Genomic DNA, 21,589 nt, shown 5'->3' with positions numbered 1-21,589 from the left:
TTTTCATTTAGTGCCTGATGATCTTTCTGTGGAGGAAAGAGAAGAGCTTTTAAACATTCGTCGTAGAAAAAAAGAACTGATTGATGATATTGAGGTAATCATTTTCCTTTCATTAATAAAGTTTTTTGTCTCCTGGATTGGATTAAATGGCATTTCAGTTACTCTGCAGTTTTTCAGCTCAGTAAGTTTTTTTTAATAATTGCTACTAAGAGAAGTCATGGGAATAAAGTGACATGACAGATAAAGATACCCCCAGATTTATGAAGCATCTAAACTCTTTTTTTAAAGAAAGAAATGAACAAGCATGCCATCCTATAGGTGCACTTTCTGGGAAAGCTCCTTTAATTTCATTATTTCAATTTCATTTATTTGCTCTAGGCACTGCCTGACTCCAGAATGACTCTGGACGGCTCACAATAGGGCATAGAAAATAAAATACAATGCAGTCCCAAAAAACTGAACCAAGAAAAACAAATAGGATCAGGACAAAATAAAAAACAAGACAGAGAATCCAGCCAACAGCACAAAAATCATGTATCAGCAAAACTTGCAAGGGTAAACTGTGACATGTGTTCTTTCTGCAGCGGTTAAAATTTGAGATTGCAGAAGTTATGACTGAGATTGATCACCTGACAAGCGTAGAGGAAAGGTGAGTTGGCTTTGCCGGTGGGGGTTCATGTGGGGCTTCAAATACATTCATTATTTATTAGGTATCGGCTTCATTTCTTTGCCCACTTTTCAGGCAATGCTGGTCTCTCAGAGGGGCTCAGATCAGACCTGTAAGCTGAAGAGACCAAGAGAAGGGGGTGAAGAAAAGGGGTGGGTAGAAGGTCAGCTTTTGCAGGCTAAAACAGAGTGGGGAGCTGTGATTTTTCTCCAGTTCTGCTCTGGAAGGAGACTTTGCTGGGGTGCTTGCTTAGAACAGCAAGGAGTGAATCATGGTCCTTTGGCTGATGTGCTGACCTTCATCTCTCAAGTCCCCAGAGCAGTGTTTGTCAACCTCAGCAACTTTAAGATGTGTAGACTTCAGCTGCCAGAATTCCCCAGACATCTTAAAGTTGTTGAGGTTGAGAAACACTGCCCTAGAGAGATACCAGAAGAAGCCGTGCTCTGCTCTGCTCAGTAACTCAACAAGTTCTTTGCAGATTGTTTTCTTGGGATGAAGGAAGGGGTCCAGTTGATCCCTCTGTCGTCATAATGTTCTTCCTCGGAGGACTATGCAATGCTGGTTTCTGGTAGAACCCATGATGACATCAAAATGGTGTTGCAGGCATTTTACTTGCATCATTTGCATTATGACGTCACCAGATCGGTGTCTTGTGTCATGAGGCACGCCGTGTTTCTTGCTCCCTGCCTTTGACCCCTCTGGATGTTCAAGTTTGCATATCATGTTGCAGGACATTCAACAGCCTTGCTCCAATTGCATTTCTTGTCCGCCATATTGAAATTGGGGCAGAAAGACCTGGTTCATACTTTGCATCTAGTATATGGTGGCTTAGCTGTGTGTTGTCTGGGCCAAAGAACACACAAGAGTTTGTGCAGCCAAGTTTATGGGCTTAGTGAGGTGTCTTACCCGCCCAATTTGCTGAATTGACAAACCATGATTAAACAGACTGTGGTTTAATATTGGGTGTGTCTAAGTGCCAAATGGTAAAGTAATAAGTAGGATGCTGACCTTCAAAGTCATTCTAATAACAACAAACCATATGTCACAAAACATTCACACAACACCCAAAGCAATCCACATTCAAAGACATTCCCTTTACCTAAACAAGGCCTACCAAATTCCAAATCTGGGGTGCAACTGAAAATTTGGAAATTATCTGCTAGCAGGAACTTTTCTGCACTCAATAAATATAGGCTTTCACATCAAAACTCTTTGTTTATTCAAGTTATTGTATAGCCTTCTTTGCTGCGAGATACACGCCTTTCTGTATCCGGAGCAGAAATAAATTTTAAAGCAAAGGAAAGGGTTTTATATCCTAAACTGCACTGGGATCTTTGCAAACAAAAATATAATTTCTGTTGCCTTTTGGGGAGGAGGGGAAAGAAACAACCCTTTTCCTTATACAAAGAGTGTTATTTTAGTGCATCTGGACTCAGAGTGGCTGAAATGTCTTCAGGATGTGATGGTTAATGTTTCTGCATCAACTTTTTGAAGGTTGAACTGGAAAGAGCTTTACATCCTGCCGCTGGCACAATGCTGACAGTTCTCACGTCGTTTCTGGCACAACGTCCTTGGTTCGTTTATTCAGCCTCTGCAATCTTTGTAGTTGTGGGATTGTGCTAGCAAAGCAGAAGACCTAAACAGTTGTTGGCAGTCCAGACACTCAGCATATTATACTGACAGTTGGCTTGAATGAATCCAGTTTAACTGGTTTGTGGGTTAAAACCCTATAATTCCTGGCTGCCGTGTGTGTCAGAATATTTAAATGCCATTTCTACCTCCCAACGATGAAACCAAAGCTACTTCTGATTTTTGTCTGGGTTAATAACATTTTTTTAAAACTTTGAGACGGAACATTCAACTAGGCTGTAGTCTCTGTGCTGGCCTCATCAGGCACTATGATGCTGTAAATAACTCCTGAAATTTAATTGTGGAAATACATTTCATGCAGTCTTTGGATCTAACGGCCTTCCTTTTTCGTTTCTCTTCCCTCCAAACCAACAGTAAAGCTACCCAAAGGAATAAGCAAGTTGCAATGGGAAGGAAAAAATTCAACATGGATCCCAAGAAGGTGAGACATTTTTTGGTTCTTGAGAATCCCTATTTTGGGCTGAGTTGTTTCATGAGCCCCAAGCTATTATTTCTTTAACCACAGTTTATTCAATCAACCATAGTTGGAAGGGTTCATCCCATACTCTAAGCCAGTGTTTCTCAACCTCAGCAACTTCAAGATGTATGGACTTCAACTCAGCTTGCTGGCTGGGGAATTCTGGGAGTTGAAGTCCACACATCTTACAGTTGCCAAGGTTGAGAAGCACTGCTCTAAGCCATAAACCATTGGGTTCACAACATGGCTTTCTCAGGAGGTACCTGTGATGGCATCAAAATGGTTTGCTGCAAAACCGTTCTTGAGATTGTAGCTTGTGGAGTCTTAGAAGGACAGCCCCAAGATTGTTTCAGTGGAAGCTTACAATAAAGTTAGAAGCTAATACTTCTGGGTGTGCTTCTTGTCTGAAGTGCCTCGCAAGGTCGACATCAATCTTGCAAGTCTGAAAGTACATCTCTCCCCCCTCGCCTTTACAGTCCACAAAACTAGGGAGGGTCCCTTCTGAGACATTTGCCACATCCCTATTCCTTCTGTGGACTCAGCTGCCTCTTATCTGACCTCTGTCTAGTCTGCAGCTCTTCCTCCTGTCTCCCAAGGTCATTCCCACGCACCATTACAGCTTCCTCAAAGCATTGGTGTTTGCCTAGGCTACCCACCTCTCGGGGGTCCACGGGGAGGGCCTTAAAAAGATCAAGATGGCAGCCACAAGCATGCAATCACAGCTGCCATCTTTATTAACCCACCTCCATGGAAACCTTTGATCTTCATCGTACCATCTTGCTGGGAAAGCCCAACAAATGGAGCTCTGCATCATTGGTGCATGCTGTCTAAGACCATCCTGGAAATGTATCTTTCTTATCACATTTCATTCTTTTTGTTATTCTCCCCTTTTTCTTTATTAGATCTCGGAGAGACAGTCTTGCCAATGCACATCCTCTTTTGTCTCATTCACCTCCCCCCATCCTAAGAGCTAAATACATCTGGAGCCTTGTTTTCTCCCTAAGTGGTTAGCTTTATTTTGTTTCAGATGATGATAACTTCATTTTCTTGAGACATCTGGATCTCCAGACAACAGGCCCTAATGCAAGAAAGGGATTTCTGAAGCATAGAGCTGAAAGAAAAAAAGAGAGAGAGAGAAAGAGAGAGAGAGAGAGACCCCCTTGAAGAGCTTTTGAATTGCAACAAATTTCTTAACTCCTGGTGGTTTTGTGGAAGGAAACGTAATCCTTTTTTTTGGGAACACAATGCTGCCTCTTGTTGTAGCTTCAAAAGGAAATCTGATTCTTGGGTTTTGTATTTTGGCCAGATATTTAGGGAAGTTTTTGTAGTAGCAATTTTCTGCACACACGGGCAAAAAGAGGGTGAAAAACATCAGCACTTTTTCAAGACTAAAAATAGTTTCCAAGATTGATAAAATGGCATTGGGCTTACCCTGATAAAACAGTTCGACGCAGAAGCAGTAAGAACTGCTTGCATTTTGGCACCAATGTGTGCTGGTGCCCTCTGTGTTTCTTCTGTCAAAAATACATTTGTTTTTCCCTATTTCTCCTTCATCCCAAACCTTCTTTGAACTTTCTGCTTGTTTGTTTGGAAAAATGAACCCAGTTATTTCCATTCCAGCCGTTTGCGGCTCCAGCTGTCTGGAGAATGAAACAGAGGAATAAATCTTGCCAAAGGATTGCTCCCATTAAGCCCCATTTCAAAGTGTAGTTAAAATGCCATTTTCTAAATGGTATTTAATTCTGTTGATGCTAATGTGAGTCAAAATGTTCAAATGCATCTCTCTCTCAGAAAAAACACAAAGAAGGGACAAAGCTCAACCAGCAGAGGCTGAGTTTGCACATGCTAAGTCAAAACCAAGCAAACTACATGATAGCTTAATGTTATAGGTAGTCACAATTGCTTGTTCAATAAACCATTGTTAAAACAAGTCATGGGTTAGTATGGTATTTAGCAACGTGTAAATCCAACCATGAGACTGCCAAAGCTTTGAGTAGATGCGTTTCCTTGTTCAATAAACCATGGTTAAATCAAAACATCATGGTGTAAACCCAACCATGAGGTGGCCAAGTGTTTGGGTTGATGGGTTTCTTAGAATTTATTCCCTTTTATTACTTGGAAATACAGGAAAGTAAGAAATATGAAACTAATTTTCTCTTCGTGACTCAACTTCTTCATTCCTTTCTACAATTTTTCTTAAAAAGAACAAAACTTGTCCAAATGGTCACGGGCATCTGCAGGGGATGGTCAAAAACATCAAGATGGCTACCATGTGAGTGAAGCCCCCACCTCTTTTTATATTAAAAGGGGGACAGGCTTTGATTACACCTTGACGTTTTTGACCCTCCCCGGATAGATGCCCCCTGCAAACTGTTCATTTTGCTGCATATCTGCTGAATATTCGCTTTGCTTTCTGCTCCTTAGACTAACAAGCAGGGTCATTCCTGGCTGGGGAAAAAAAAGTGTTCTCTCTAGCTTCTTCGTATTTCTGGAATGTGAATTTCGATAAAGAGGAACAAAGCCTGAATTCTTGTCTTCCTTTTTTCTGCTGTTTTAGGGAATTCAGTTTCTCATAGAAAATGATCTCCTGCAGAACACTCCGGAGGACATTGCTCAGTTCCTTTATAAAGGGGAAGGGCTAAATAAAACCGTTATTGGCGATTATCTTGGTGAGAGGTAAGTGGAGGCCAGTCTCATTGTGTATCTCCTTGAGACGGACGTGGAGAACTTTACTTAGAACCTTGATCTTCCTCTGCTTTTATACCAGGGAGTACCACAAAATAGGAACACTTGAGAACATATTTTATGGAAGCACCATCCCATCTCTGAGCCAATGAAAAGAGCCTTTGAAGTATGAAACAAAAAAAGTTAACATGGAAAGCACTGTAAATATTACAGTTCAACTGAGTGTTCGGGCAGCTCCATTCCCAGGTCCCATCACAGAGCGCATAAAGGTTGGCAGCTCTAATGGCTGTTGTAGGAGTGACTTCCATACCACTGCTGCATTTCAACTCTCCATAACCCTTCCAACATTTCCACCCTGTAATTTCTCACATTGCTGAGTGGGGAAATAGAAAGCCATCCTATCAAGAGTTCACTGTAATCACATGTCAGTGTAAATGAACATGTGATTTTTGTCTTGGTCACACCTACCTTAGAGGAAGCTTCCAGCCCACCACAAAGATCAGTTGTGTCATTCTGTCGCGAAGCTTCTGATTAGGACTGGCCAGTTCCTCCATCTAACTTTCACACTGATTTATTGGGTTTTTAGAAACCTACCTTTTCTACCCTTTGTAGAAGTAGAATATCCAAGCCAGATTTATTTGTCCATCTAAGCAGCTTCATGCCAGTACTTTGTCCCCTCAAGGCGACCTGATACTTTCAAATGGAAACACCAGGAGTTTGAAGCTGAGAACTTTTATCCCAAGAATAGGTTGACAAAGTCAGTGCTTTCTTTGGTGGTCATCAGGCTCCCAGTCCCAATGGACTTTTTTAGAAAAAGAGATCTATTCACCTAAAACTATTTTAACTATATTTATTTATCAAATTTGTCACCGCCCATCTCCTCCGAGCGGAGGAACTCTGGGCGGTTTACAATATACAACAATAAATATATAATAAAACTTCTATATAAAACACACTATAAAACAATTTCACAGAACTACCAAATATAATAGGGGGATGCGGTGGCGCTGCGGGTTAAACCGCTGAGCTTGCCAATCGGAAGGTCGGCGGTTCGAATCCACGTGATGGGGTGAGCTCCTGTTGCTAGTCCCAGCTCCTGCCAACCTAGCAGTTCAAAAACATGCCAATGTGAGTAGATTAATGTTCAGTGGGCAGGTAACAGCGTTCCGTGTAGTCATGCCAGCTACATGACCACGGAGGAAGTGTCTACGGACAAACGCCGGCTCTTCGGCTTTGAAACGGAGATGAGCACCACCCCCTAGAGTCAGACATGACTGGACTTAAGGTCAAGGGAAACCTTTACCTTTGCCAAATATAATAAAATCCAGATGGCTGTGATCTCATTCAGTCATTGTATCGGAGGGGCACTTCAAGGCACTAGCCAGCCCCAAGTATGACTATATAGAAAGTTGCCCTTCTGCGAAGCAAAAGGCTGGATTCTGGTTTCATCTGTATGCCATAAATGCTCCAAAGATCTCTTCCCAAATCTTCTTGGAGGATAAAGATGGTAGATACTTCAGCACAGTGCTTGGTTTAATTAAAGTGAGCCCACTTTCTGAGAAAGCAGATAAGGAAACGGATGGCCTCAGAATGTCACAAAAGATCTGGTTGACTGCCCACATCTCCTTTGGCCACCATTATGTAGAGAAGTCTTCCGGGGCAACATTTTGGGAGCGTGTTCTTTCTCCAAATTCCAAATATGCCCGTTGGTCTTGCTCTATTCAATGTGCATTGCGTGCACTCTGCAGCTAAGCTCTTCTGCTTTTTTCCCATCATTCATTTATTAACATTAATTTATTAAAATATGCATTCATAGACCAAAAAGTAAATGACAAAGCCTGAGAAAAGAATCCAGAATACAAATCTTGGGAAGTTTCGGAGTTAAACTTTTTAAAATAGGCTGCAGCATTTGATATTGGAAGGCAGAAATAAAAAGAAATTGCTAATTTTAGGAGGCATATTGATTGTATTTGTTATCACTAAAGTTCTGCCAATCCTAATCATCTTTATAGTCGTCATTTTTTTTTTTTAGTTTTCTCTCTTTTGAAAAATGCTTTAGCAAAAGTAGTATTACATTTAAAGATCTTTTTGCTGTGGTGGCAAATGTGATTGGAAAAAAACATAAGCTAAAGGGGGGCTTAAAAGATGAGTGGTTGGGAATGGAGATTGCCATCTAAATCATCGGGGGGGGGTTGTTACTTCTCCAGTTTCATCTGGATTCCCTTGCCTGCAAACCATTTCAAGCTTAGTGTGCATAACTCACAAACATACCTCAGAATAGCCCAGACAGACAAAGATGGAGAACATCTTGATGGAGTCCTGATGATTTCTTCTGTTGTAATGCTTTCCAGAGACAGAGAATATAACAGCCCCTTCTCAGCAATCTTGCTGGCATAAAATGGGAGAAATCAAAGAAACAATTCATCCAGCAGGAGCTTATTCTAAACTTTTTGGGGATGAATCTCCAACATAACCCTGCTTCTAAGAAATACTAAGCTGCTTTCTTGTGATAAGGCAGGCAGGAGAACGTTATGTAAAAGACACTGTGGGATAGCAGGCCTGTTCTGCTTGCCTGCCGCTTGAGAAGACAAAATGGTCCAGCATTGTCCCCAAGGCACTTAAGAAGGGACTCAGCTGGCGAGAAAGAGAAATGCTGTCGACACAACCAGCTGAACTCTGCCAATGACTCTGTTTTCCCTTACTGATCTTGATTTTACCAACAATGGCCAAATAGGAATTCAGGTTTTGTTCACATAACGTTTGCTTCGGGCAGGAGATGGTCAAAAGCAGCCTTTCTCAATCAACTTTTTGACCCTGGAGGAACCCTTGCAATACTTTTCAGGCCTTGGGGAACCCCTGCACATTCAGCCTCAAATATAGGCCAGAAGTTGCAAAATTATTCTATTTGTTTCATGAGTAGGCCTGTATAGATGCATTAACAGTGTTCTTCAACTAAAAATAAAGAATGAAACGTGTCTCTTTAATGCGAAGTTGCCCAAATTGGAATTAATTTTTAAAATAAATCATGGTCTCCCAGGGAACCCGTAAGTGGAGAAACCCTGGTCAAATGGGAAAAAGACATATTTTATATTAAATCAGCTTGGAGTAGGGCTACAGGGTTACATGGTTTTTTTAAACATATATAATCCTTGAAGGCTGAGATTTAATTTATCCATTTTGTAAAAAAGAAGCTTCTTGTGTGTTCAAAGTGTGTGGAGAATGATAGAATGATAGTAATTTTAAAAAGTCATTTTATGGGACTATTCAATACTTGATTACTTGAAAAGAAGCCCCACTATGCCCCCTATGCCCCCTGGGACTTACTCTAAGAAACATGTCCATAGGATAGCAGCCTAAGCCTCATAAAGCGAGTAACTTGGTTTGAGATAAGTCAGAATTTCAATAGATTTTTTTTTAAATAAACACAATGGTTGAGTTCACATAAAAAATAAAACACAATAGTATTTGTTTTCTTTAGGCTTAGTGACATCTTGAATCTAGTCATTGTGCCTTGCAAACCATTGTTTTATGGCTTATGCAAATGAAGTAATTGTGGTTTATTCAGTAGATCATGAGTAAATGAACTGGCTTAGAGTGATGGGTGAATTCAGTGGAATGTATAGTATGTCAGGGTAAAAATGCACAGGATTCTGTGTGTGGCTCAGACTACAAAATAGGAAATCTCTAACACTTGCTAACCATTTGATTGTGAAATTGATTGACAGAGCACCCAGAATTAATCCCTATACGTAAAACCCCAAAGACATGTTCACACTGAAGACAATTGTCCTGTATGATGGTTGAATTTTAAGACTGGCATTGCTGTCTATAATTAATGAAAACAGATGGTCTGTACACTTGGATGTATATTAGCCAAGTGTGTATTATCTTTAGCAAGGTATTGAGAATTTTCCAAACTAATTTCTGTGCATTTCTCCCATTAGTTAAATATCTATCTACATACTAAAAATATATCTAAAAGACTCTGCTGTGTGTCCATCTGTTGGGGTGGGGGGCTATCAGCTTGCAATGCAGACATGTAAAATTGTTCAGAGCATTTAGATAATTTGGATTTATGAGACAAGGAATTCAAACCAGAACAATTTCACATTAATAATGTATCCTGGTTACAATCCAAGAAGGCAGCAATATTCTTTTGTTTTGCTTCTCCCTCCTCCCTTCCTTTCATTCTCCCAACATTCACGTGATCACTTCCCAGTTTACAAAGAAGGAGGCCATACTTGACAAAGGTCATCCAGAGATCTACTTAGAATTATCTCCCAATCTTCATCTGTTGCCTTGAGGTCAACCAGGGGATCACTCCATAACCTTGGATGGGGTTACAGCAGTGACAGTTACGGATTCCCTGGGATAGAGATAGCCCAGGTTTGATAGATATAGATGCACGCGTCTGCACGCACATATCCACACACACACACACACACAGTAGTTAGGTTCTCCAGGCTTCAGGAGATCAGTTCCAAGATATCGATCATGTTTCCCATAGATGCCAATCTCATCTCTCCCAAGTATTTTATGACTCTGTTCATAAAATATATCCTGCCATAAAGCCTATCACAGTGTCTAGATTCACCTACCATGCTATGCTAAGATGGAGTTTGTTTTGCTTTGTGCATGGGCATCTCGTACAAGCCATGATGATATTATGTGCACCATGATATCACTTGCATAATGACATCACAATGCATATGGCATCACTTACCCCCTCTCGTTATCTCCCGTACACACACACGGATGCCCATGGCTTAACGTTATATGAACTTGCCCATACAGTAGCCGGGAATCTCGCAAGCATCTTTCAGGATTATGTGCTCTTTTTATTTTTTTTATTTTATATCCCACCTTTATTATTTTTATAAATAACTCAAGGCGGCGAACATACAAATACTCCTTCCTCCTCCTATTTTCCCCACAACAACCCTGTGAGGTGAGTTGGGCTGAGAGGGAGGGACTGGCCCAGAGTCACCCAGCTGGCTTTCTTGCCCAAGGCGGGACTAGAACTTTCATACCACGCCTGATTGGCTCTTGGGCTGAGAGGGAGGGACTGGCCCAGGGTCACCCAGCCGGCTTTCATGCCTAAGGCGGGACTAGAACTCACAGCCTCCTGGTTTCTAGTCCGTTGCCTTAACCACTAGACCAAACTGGCTCTCTTTTCAGAGAGAACAGTAAATTGTTGCTTCTATATTACTTTCTTTTACTGGACGAAATCTTCATTCAAGATGATTGGAACATTTTACAACTAAGAGGGAGGTCTCAGAGAAAGATCTTGAGATCTTTCTCCAAAGGATTCTCCTGGACCATATTTGCTAAATTGCATTATTGTTGATACGATTGTGTTAAGGTTAAAAAACACGCCTTTTGATCCACCACATTTATTTCCCCTTGGCAAGCACGCCATAGTATTTATACAACAACTTGCTTGCTTCCGATTTAATTAGTGGTTTTTTCGACACACTAATTAAAATCCTTGGAAAGGTTTGTCGTGCTCACTTTGGGAACTGCCTGTAAAAATCCGCCTACCCTTTCTTGGGGTAGAAGCGGATCCGCAACTTTTTAATCTACTTATGCCTTTCAAACACACCCTGTGGATTGCAGGACTTCATACTTACATGGTTGAATAATGCTAAATCATTGTTTTAATGGCATTATCGCTTACGTTGAAAGAAAGGCAATGGGTGCTAGACTGTTCCTGTTTCACGATCATACATCTCATCAGGCGTTTACATCTTTGATAGAGAACTTCAGAGCATATGGAAGATAAGTAAGTCTGAAGGATTTGCTCAGAGGTTCTAATCTGGAGCACCACTGGCTTCGTGACAATACTAAGAGCTCATTGAAAAAAACAAACAAACCAAGTTTCTGGGTTTCCTGTCTATCATTAGAATAGGATGACGGACTGGAATTCCATCTGCCAAATCTTAAAGGATGGAGTCCGTGTGAATACAGGTTCCCTGCATTTGCCTTTGAGAAAGGAAATACAAGTGGTTTGTACAGTGGTTCTCTATTCTGGATGTAGGCAAGCTGATATTTTGTTGTATTTAACAGTCAGTTGTGATGGAGACTTGATGGTTAGCCATGCAGGAGAGGGGGACCTGCCAGTTGGATGAGGGTGCATCCTGTTTGAAATCAAGCCAGAGGTGAATTTCTCCCTAGCTTGAATAATCAGCATGCATTTTGAAAAAAAAATATTGGTTCTAATAATAGGACCCCATGATCTTTGACATGAATGCCTTTTTCAATCAGCTAATAATAAGATTAATGTCTTAAGGTTATTGTTGAAGACCACATAGCTTTGGACCAATGAGCACAGCTTGGTAACAGGCCAAGTTAAAAAAAACAACAACCCAACCTCAAAAGCCCAACAGCTGAATATTAAATTAAAGGGTTGCTATTTCCACTTTTTCTTCTCTCTTTTACAGGGATGACTTTAATATTAAAGTACTTCAGGCTTTTGTTGAACTCCATGAGTTTGCAGATCTCAATCTTGTCCAAGCATTACGGTAAGAAATGTTTTTAAAAGGCTGTTGGAAAAACAATGTTAAAAATAACTTTGTCGTTTTAAAGCAGAAGCTGTAGGGGAGAAAAAAATGCTATTTGAGAGGCTTTTCTGGTGTTATGAAGATCCCTGGGCTTAACCCTACATATCTGCATATAGAATTGGGGTCTCATTTGTTGAGTTGAGCACTGTGCACAGCCGCCTACACTTAGCCACAGGACAGTTTGTACAGTAATAGCTGGTGTGTTTGGTGAATTCAGCTGATGTGGTTTCTTAGCATAATTCATGGCTTAATAAATGTTACTGAGGGCATGCACTGGGATAATTTAAAAAACCAAGATGGCAGCCAGAACCCCACGATAGAAGCCCTGCCCCTTTTTTGGCTGCCATCTTGATTTTTTAACCACCCCTGTGAACAACCCTGAGCTTTACCATTGTTGGATGAATAAGCCACTGTTTGGCTATGTTTGCACATGGCACACACTCTTTTGTAGCTTTAAGCAAGGCAGGAACCCATTCATAGATTGTGTAAATGAAGGCAGCCATGATCACACAAGTCTTGGCTTAGCATGGTCACTAAGACATTTGGAAATGAATTAAAACTTAAGCCATGCTTAAGTTTCTCCCTGGACCTGGGGGAATGTTAAATGTTGACCTGTGCATGGACTGCACCATCTGCACACTGCCCTCTGGCTGCTGCTGTGAAAATCACAGCTTCCTATGTAAGAATGGGTTGGCTTGATGGATCAATCAATCAATCAATCTTTATTTGGTCATAGACCAGCAAATAAAATCACAGTTAATCAGGATAAAAAGAGAAACACATAAAATTCTAAAATACTGTATCTGAGAAAAATTAGAGGAGACTCTACAACATATTGCGCAAACAATAGAACAGTCCTTGGCTGTGGTCAACGAAATAAAATCAGATTGATCAGATAGGAACAACTTGAGACAAAATGAGTCAGAGCAACCAGGATGTTTAGTGAAGAGCGGGGATAGTAATCCCTGGCAAGCACCTGCGTAGAGGGAGCAATACAAAATAGCATGTCCCATCTGTTCCATCATTTCAGTCGTTCCTCCACCACATGGACACAGTCTCTGTTCAGACGGGATATTTCGGTTTCTCCCTTCAGTAACAGCTGTTGGGAGGGCATTGAATCTGGCCAGGGATAAAGCCCTTCTACATTTTGGAATTGTTGTGTGGCTTAGGGATCTGGCTGGTCGGAGAAAATATTCAGAATGGCTCAAAAAGATGTTTCTAGGTAGAACTGATAAATCTGATTGCAGCTTCAAATCGATGGCCTGTTGTTTGAGGTCAGCAGGTGTGCATTCGTAACTCATCGTGGTAATGGCTGCCCAGGTAAAGCCAGAAGATTGCAATTTGGCATGTATTGCCCGGCACCAGGAAGACTGAAAGCTATTGGTCATAATTAAAGGGGCCAATCCGGCTGGAAAGAAAGAGAGCTTAAGGAGAAGATGTAGATCCAAGCAGAGGTTTCTATTTTAAACTTGATTGATCTTTTCCAAGAGCTCAAAAGATGGTGTTGGGAGACAGAAAGATCTGGCTGGCTGTCTTGTGTAATCAGCAAACACTGTCCTGCTTGAGTGGCTAAGCTTCCCAGATGACCTTCAGAGAAACATTTCAAACCTGATCTGATAAACAGATGTTTAATTTCTGATTAGCCTGAGCTCATGAGAGTGTTTTTTTAATTATCAAGAGGCCTGGAATGGGTTTTAGTCTATCTCTGACTTTCTGGATATCTTTGCAGGCAGTTCCTGTGGAGTTTTAGGCTACCTGGAGAAGCTCAAAAAATTGATCGTATGATGGAAGCGTTTGCTTCGCGCTACTGCCTCTGTAACCCTGGGGTTTTCCAGTCCACAGGTGAGTGGATGTGGCCTTTCCCACTTGTATTTGTCTTGATCAGTCGGGCTCTCACATCCCACAAGTCTCAACGTGTTTGGTGTTGTGGTAGCTTGGCCAGCTATTGTAATGGTTGCCCTTGGTCACCATGATTGAATATTCGTTATGTTTTTGTCAACCTCTTTAGGGCAATTGGGGTTGGAAGGCAGGGACATTCACCACATCCACAATATGGTATAATTAGTGTTATGTGTGAAGCTGGCCACTATGGCTTCTTCAAGAAACCATGGGTGGAAGTTGGATCTCAGAATGTAAGAAAAATCCTGCTCTACCATCTTCATCGAAAGCAGCTTCTCCTTTGTCCAAATATTATTTTCTGCTATTGTTTCTGAGCAAAGAGATGATCTCGGCTGGGAATGATTATAAAACAATGATTGGTTTCATATAACAGTCCAAGACTCCCCCAAAAAACCCTTGTTAAGGCTTAATGTGATGGGTCAACCCCTGTTGACAGGAACTAAGCTGAAAACTGTAATGATCTAGTTTCTTATGGAACCTGAGGTTTCTGGAGTGTAGAATCAAATCTCTAGATTCCAAGCTGTCTTCTGGTCACAGTGATGGGGTGGTCCAAAACATATTACAATGGAGTCTCCATAAATGCCATTTATTTATAGGGTTCCAGATGAGATGTTTCAACTTCATACATTCCTTGCTTTTCTACCATGTTTTGGCTCACTGACTTACTTCCTGTATAACACAATACAGGGCTTCCTGCCGCATTTGAACCGGCAAACTGTGGTTGCCTTCCAAACCAGGATTGCAAACTAGCTTTGAACAATGGATTCCACTCCTCTTAAGCAAAGGCAGAGCAAACCATAGTAGAACAGTTCAAATTCATTGGATTCTGTTGGTTGCTTCATCACAGAAGGATTGTACTGAATCAAAACATGCAAGAGGAAGATCATTTTTGTCCTAGGAAGTTGTCTGGTCATGAAATGGCATGACATGGAGAATAATTTGCCAGTAGTAATTGCAGACAAAGAAAACTGAAATACAGTTTTAAGTTTTCCTTGTAGGACACATGCCTGAGAGGTTTGCGTCCCAAGTTCAACAGAACTTCAGCAGGATGTCTTTTCTCTCTGCTGGAGGTTGTAAGAGATGAGGACATGCTTGTTTATTTTATTCCTCATTTGCCAGAGGCTGGTTTTACAAGCAGCTTTGCGGGGCAAACATTCTGCTTTGATGTTTTGTTTCCCAGATACATGCTATGTACTCTCGTTTGCAATCATTATGTTGAACACCAGTCTACACAACCACAATGTGAGAGACAAGCCAACGGTGGAGAGGTTTATATCTATGAACCGAGGTATTAATGAGGGTGGAGACCTCCCAGAAGAATTGCTACGGGTAAGTGGTGTTGAAAGGATGAGCGCATGATGTAGGGCTTTGAAGTGTGGCCAAGGAATAAATACATCACTCTTGGTACTGATCACTGTGGAAACGAACACAACAGGGTTCACATCCTGGGACTTTAGATCTCAGTAGAGAAGTGATGGTATTCCTGTTATTATTGGTTGTATTATTATTACTGGTCCTATTATTTATTCAGTCCATCAAGTCTTCAAAGATTTCTGGATGATATACACCAGCCTTTCTCAACCTTCTGACCCTAGAGGAATCCTTGAAATACTTTTCAGGCCTCAGGGAACCCCTGTACATTCAGGCTCAAAGATAGGTGAGAGGTTACAAAATTATTATATTTTTCATGGGTAGGCCTGTATATATGCATTAACAGGGTTCTTCAACTAGAAATAAAGAATGGATCTTACCTCTTGAATGTGAAGTGGCCCGAATTTGAAATAATTTTTTAAATAAATCGTGATCTCCCAGGGAACCCCTCGTGACCTCTCACGGAACCCTAGGGTGCCACAGAACTCTGGTTGAGAAACCCTGATATACACAGGTGCCCTTGAATTTGATCTTTTAGTATAAATCAGTGTTTCTCAACCTTGACAACTTTAAGCTGTGTGGAGTTCAACTTCCAGAATTCCCCAGCCAGCATGAAACACTGGTATAAAACAACAGTATGAAATGGAGTAATCTTAGAGTGAGGGACTAGCACAATAAAGACCATCAAGGTTTGAGGTGATACAACATCACCTCTGGCCCCAGGGCTTCCTGGCTTCAGTCCAACATGCTAGCTACTAGGCTGCCCTGTCTGGCTTCACACACTGTAAGGAGCAATATGACTTAGCGTAATGCGTAAACCAAAGTTTTTGGAACCCATGCAGCCATGATTTGCAAGGTGTAGACCAGGCCATTGATTTTTACTCCTTTATACGGTGTATTTGAATGCTTTCATGTCTTCAAAGGCCTTAGGTTGTAGTACTGTCTTATGCTGAATTAGACTATTGGCCCATCTACCAGAGATTACTCCTCTGTCTTGCAATTGTTCTCCAGAATATTGGCCAAGATGACTTCTGACTCTACCTAGAGATGATGTTTTGTGCATCCCTTCCTCCTGTTGCTGGGGAGCTTTATAGAGAAGCATGTGGCTCTCAAATGACAATCTTGATATTTTGTGTACTATAGTGGCTACTTGTTGACCTGTCCTCCTTTCAGGATACTCCGTTTTTCCTGATCTGACAAGAGTTCCTTTGTTGAGGCTTCTTCCTGTAATTCTTCAGAATGGGTAGCCTTCTATTGGAAAGGGACAATGAGTTTGCCCTGCGAAGTCGGTATCTCCCTATGTTACACAACCACTTAATTTTGGATCCATCCCAAACACATTTTCAGATTGTGGACCAAACTCTATTCCATTTCCAAGTGCTTAACAACTACTTGTTGAGGTTGTCACATGTCCTAACTCCAGGTTTGAAAAGGGGAAGGTAGATCTGGAAAGAAGATGTTGCCAATTGGTCCTCAAAGAAGAACGGACTTTTGATTTCTGTTTGAGATTGTGGACAGAATCTGTCTCTGGCCAGGTGGCGTTAAACTTTTCTGCCTTCTCTTTCTTCTAGAATTTATACGAAAGTATTAAAAACGAGCCCTTTAAGATTCCAGAAGACGACGGGAACGATTTAACCCACACCTTTTTTAACCCAGATCGAGAAGGCTGGCTCCTGAAGTTAGGTCAGTAGACAGATTCTTCCTTTCCCCCTTTTTCCTTGGCATATGGTTGATTTGTCTCTCTCTCTTCTGTTCTTCCATGGCTGTGCTGAAATTTGAGCAGAATAGCAGTATTGTTCCTTTCTGCTGGAAGCATCATTTCATTGGCGAGCCTGCTGCATCGTTATCTCCTCCTCCTGCTTTTTGATTATTTTACGCCGGGATGTGGCATTTGATTTCTGAGGTTGCCCATCTCATCCGAAAAACATCCCTCTCCTTTTTCAAGCATCTGAGCCCACGCGCCAACAGCTCAGTGGGAATTCAATAATTTCTCGTCAATACGCTGTAATGTACTTTTACCATTGGTTATCCATGAGGGTTCACACCCAAACGAGACGTGCCTTTTTCTTTTATACACCTGGATGTCTTCTCTTTTTTCCCACTCTGTATTTGTGCATTTCTGTTGGTTTGATTTGGGGCTAGGATTTTTCGGAACGAGTGGTTTAAACGTGCCTTCTTGTTTTCCTTTTGGGCTGAGATCTATCATCTTTCTGTTCTGTGACTGGCTGTCGTTCTTATTCTGCGTTAGGAGGTATGTATTCCTCTTTTCACCTTCTGTTGCTTGGTTCTGCCTTCATTTAACCCCTTCCTTGGCCTCAGTTTGCTGATGTTTCTGTGTTTGTCACTAAATCACTCGGCGGAGCCTGCAGAATTGTGTGCGCCTAAAATCGGAAACCGTAGCAGGGTGCTGAGCCCTTGGTGACGTCCTAACACTTTGTCACTGACCAACTTGATATTCAGGGCTGTTTGATACTGCATAGTTTGATCTTTGTGGAACTAGAGCACCGAGGTAGCATTTGAATTTTCCTTTATTTCCCATAAAAATATCGATGCCACAGACTTTTTGCATAGAACAGACCAGTTTTCTGCACTGATTAGTGCCACTGGCATACTAATGTCATTATTCCAAAGTCATAAATGGACTCAAACAATGCAAATGCAAATGCCAGCTGGGTGACCTTGGGCCTGTCCCTCTCTCTCAGCCCAAGAGCCAATCAGGCGTGGCAGGAGAGTTCTAGTCCCGCCTTAGGCACGAAAGCCGGCTGGGTGACCTTGGGCCAGTCCCTCCCTCTCAGCCCAAGAGCCAATCAGTTGTGGCAGGAGAGTTCTAGTCCCGCCTTAGGCACGAAAGCCGGCTGGGTGACCTTGGGCCAGTCCCTCCCTCTCAGCCCAAGAGCCAATCAGTCGTGGCAGGAGAGTTCTAGTCCCGCCTTAGGCACGAAAGCCGGCTGGGTGACCTTGGGCCAGTCCCTCTCTCTCAGCCCAACCCACCTCACAGGGTTGTTGTAGGGAGAATAGGAGGAAGGAGGAGTATTTGGTATGTTCGCTGCCTTATTTATAGAAATAATAAAGGTGGGATAGAAAATGAATAAATAAATAAATAAATTGCTGCAGGAGAGTACTTTCTAATTTAACAGACATTTGTTAATAACGGACAACCCTTCTCCCATTAGTCTGCTAAAGTGAGGTTTCAGGGTAGTACACTTCTGTTCCTGCCCAAGTTACTGATATCTTTCTCTTCTATGTTTGATCCCTGTGCAACAATTCTTAACAAATATTAGCTGGTTGTACTTAGCTGTTGCCGTGTTAAGATAATTATGAGAAGATTACGCACCAAGGATGTGTCACTGGACTTATCAGGGTTGGTGGATTAGCAACTGGAAGAATTCAAACAAGAAGGAGTTTACATGAAGGGTAAAAACACAATTCTCCATCTGTAGAGGAGTTCTGGAACGGTTTTGCAGGAAACTAGAAAATTATCTTACTATGCAGGAGTGGTTTGGGGGCACCTTCCCCCATTTTAAATATGTTTTTAAATTCAAAGTTCATGTCCACTACATAAATCAAGGCAGAGTTACTTTTTCAGGCGGCCCTCACACAAAACACAAAAATAAGGTATCAAAAATGGTGAGTGGAGGTCACCCCATCCTGCAGAACCTTCAGTAGAAACATTGGAAGTGGCCATCAAGTGAGATTTCAGCCATTTTTTGTTTTAATAATTACTTTCATTAAGGAGCCTGGGGACCCTACACATCCGAGTCTACCTGGAATCTTGTTTGTTTGTGCATCCCAAAAGCAGGCATTTCTAACCAAACCAGAGGTTCTCCAGAGTCACCTGGACTCTGATGATATGGCAGCCAGTTAATATTCTGGGTCCAAATTCTGCCACTCTTTTGAAAAGGGCTTAGTTACACATTAAGGGTTCATGAGATGATCTGTTCAGCTTTACCAGGTAGACCAGACAGGAAACACGACCAGATAAGTGAATTCTACTTTATTATAAGGCTACATTAACAGAATCTTGCAAGTCTGAAAGTACAATCCTCCTGCCCTCTCCTTTACAAGCCTGGGAAGCTAGGGAGGTTCCCTTCTGAGCCTCTTTCTCTCCCCATTATGCAGCTGTGGGCTCTGCCCTCTCTTACCTGACCTTTCCCTAGGCAGCATCTCTTCACCCTATCTCCCAGGGTCTTTCCCATATACCATTACAGCTGCTTTCATTCCCAGCTAACTTCCAACTTACTGCTGACTTGTTTCAAAGTCTCACCCCAGTCCATTCAGAGGCAGGAACTGGCTACTGCTGAATTTTAAAGTTACAGAGGAAGGAAAACAATGCTATAAATTCCAGATGGTTTTTTTCCTCCTCGTGACTGGATTGCCAGAAATCTTTGCCAGAAAGCTGAGGTTTGTTTTCTTCTTTGCCAAATCTGTCCTCTCACAGATTACAAAAAGGGGGGGGGGTTGCCCTAGTGGTCCTCCTGGGATAGCAGTGATAGCAATCCCTTCCTGCCCTTTTTCCTAATAAGTTCTAGCAAAATGTTGGCATCGGCTTGAATCCGGGATCTTCTTCTAAAGATACCAGTTTCATCAGTGGAGAACGGGTTTGAGATGAGATACCAGCAAAGAGATGCTTTTTCTCTTCCAAATTCTAGAGGACACTTTGAAATTCGCACGGTTGCCTGGATATTTTAAGATGGGGTATCCATCACTTCAGCGATGTAGTTGCCAAATCCAAATGAGGAGGCTTCCCCATGGGAAATTTACGTTGTACACTTTCTATATAACCCGGGCAGCATGGAAAATATATTCTCCCCTCTACCCAAAAATAAATACTTTTTGGGGTAGTGCTAAGAATTCAATTCCCGCCCCCCAACCAGGGAAAAATAATCGGTAAAGCCCTAGTTTATTTTAGGTGAATTTGGAGATGTTGCATAATGATTAATTGTGGGCCAATTGAGGGGGTGGAAGATGAAATCAAATCCCTGTTGCATACTAGTAGACGCTGCAGCTGGACAAAATCTTTGCAAGCAGTTGTTCCCAGGGAGGGGTTCTTCTGGACAAGATTTTTTTAAACAATTCCAAATAACAGTGTCTGTTGGCAACAGCTCAGCTCAACTGTCTGAGACTAAACCATTTATTGTAAATAGCCAAGGCCTGGTTTTAATTACTTCCTCTTTTGCTCAGGAAATAAATCTGGCCAATTTTGGAATGTGTTATTTTGCCTTCTCTAATGTTTCTGCTGAAAAGGAACTATTTTGCTGGTTGTGTGCATTTTCCTGACTAGATAGCCAGAGGGTAGAACATCTCCTTTTTTAATGCCGCCTTTGCTTTACCTGGTGCCTGGCCAGCACCTTCAACTTTTGAACATTTAAAATCCCTTAGTGGAAAAATGCAAATTAGAGACATTTGGAAGGAATTCTAAAGCACACTGAGGCTGAGGTAGAAAAACAAGGGCCTCTTTTGCAGAAGGAAGCATTTGTGAAAGAATAGGGTGGATTTTGGCATTGCTTTTGAAGGAAGAGTTTGGCCCTCAAAAATCTAGGTGGGCCTGGATTCCAAATGAAGATAAGCAGTTGCCATTGCTGGCTGTTCCTTCATTCTTGTTGGCGTACCACCAGCTTTTGGATTTTCTTCAAGCTAGTCATCTTTGCCACTGATTTTGAGTAGGAGTTTGATCTAGTTGGTGTAATTAAATCAAGTTCTGGGTGGCTCCTAGAAATGCCCAGATTCTGTCACTAATTCACCAGCCTCCTGAGTGTTTCCTTTCTGGAATTCCTTGCTTGGTGCCCTCAAACACCCACCCATGTACCCACCAGCCAGGAAAAGGTTGTTCCTCCTGCCCTGCTAGGATTATGCAACATGGACCTGTTGGTGGTAGGAAGTTAGACCTTCATGTGAATGCTATGGAAGTGTTTGGCTTACGCCTAAACACCCTTCTCCTCCCTTTGTCCACCCAACCCCTGCCTTTCCTGCAGGAACTGAAGATTGTGTCCATAAAATGCCCGCCTCCATTTTATCCCAACAGCTCTGTAAGATAGGTTGGGCTGAGAGTTAGTGCTTAGCCCAAAGTCCTCATGAACTTCCATTCCATTCATTTAGACAAAATATGGCCTTTTGAGTTAGAGTTCATATTGCAGAGCGAGAAATAAAATGTCGGTCTGTGTGGTCTATTCCTGCCATTGTTCTAGAGTTTGAGGTCTTTTAAAAAAATTATAAATTGCCCACCACAAATGCAAAGCTATCTTCCCAAAGGAGTTTGGGGCAGACACTTTTATATTCCTGAATTGAGCAAATTGATTATGA

The 21,589-nt window shown here is 41.8% G+C and overlaps 1 protein-coding gene across 1 annotated transcript in view; it reads left to right on the top strand.

Moving 5' to 3' along the window:
* Window positions 1–21,589, top strand: part of CYTH3 (cytohesin 3) — a 59,638-nt gene that overhangs the window by 30,142 nt on the left and 7,907 nt on the right. The window contains exons 2-9 of the mRNA XM_063315030.1: window positions 12–94; window positions 585–649; window positions 2,672–2,738; window positions 5,332–5,450; window positions 11,900–11,980; window positions 13,749–13,861; window positions 15,099–15,247; window positions 16,861–16,972. Of these exons, the coding sequence (XP_063171100.1) occupies window positions 12–94; window positions 585–649; window positions 2,672–2,738; window positions 5,332–5,450; window positions 11,900–11,980; window positions 13,749–13,861; window positions 15,099–15,247; window positions 16,861–16,972 (789 nt within the window). The remainder of the gene's footprint in view (window positions 1–11; window positions 95–584; window positions 650–2,671; window positions 2,739–5,331; window positions 5,451–11,899; window positions 11,981–13,748; window positions 13,862–15,098; window positions 15,248–16,860; window positions 16,973–21,589) is intronic.

This window comes from Candoia aspera, chromosome 14 (assembly GCF_035149785.1).
Source record: "Candoia aspera isolate rCanAsp1 chromosome 14, rCanAsp1.hap2, whole genome shotgun sequence".
NCBI classification, from domain to species: Eukaryota; Metazoa; Chordata; class Lepidosauria; order Squamata; family Boidae; genus Candoia; species Candoia aspera.
The sequence above is the reverse complement of the archived record's forward strand: the minus strand, read 5'-3'. Positions and strand labels throughout refer to the sequence as shown.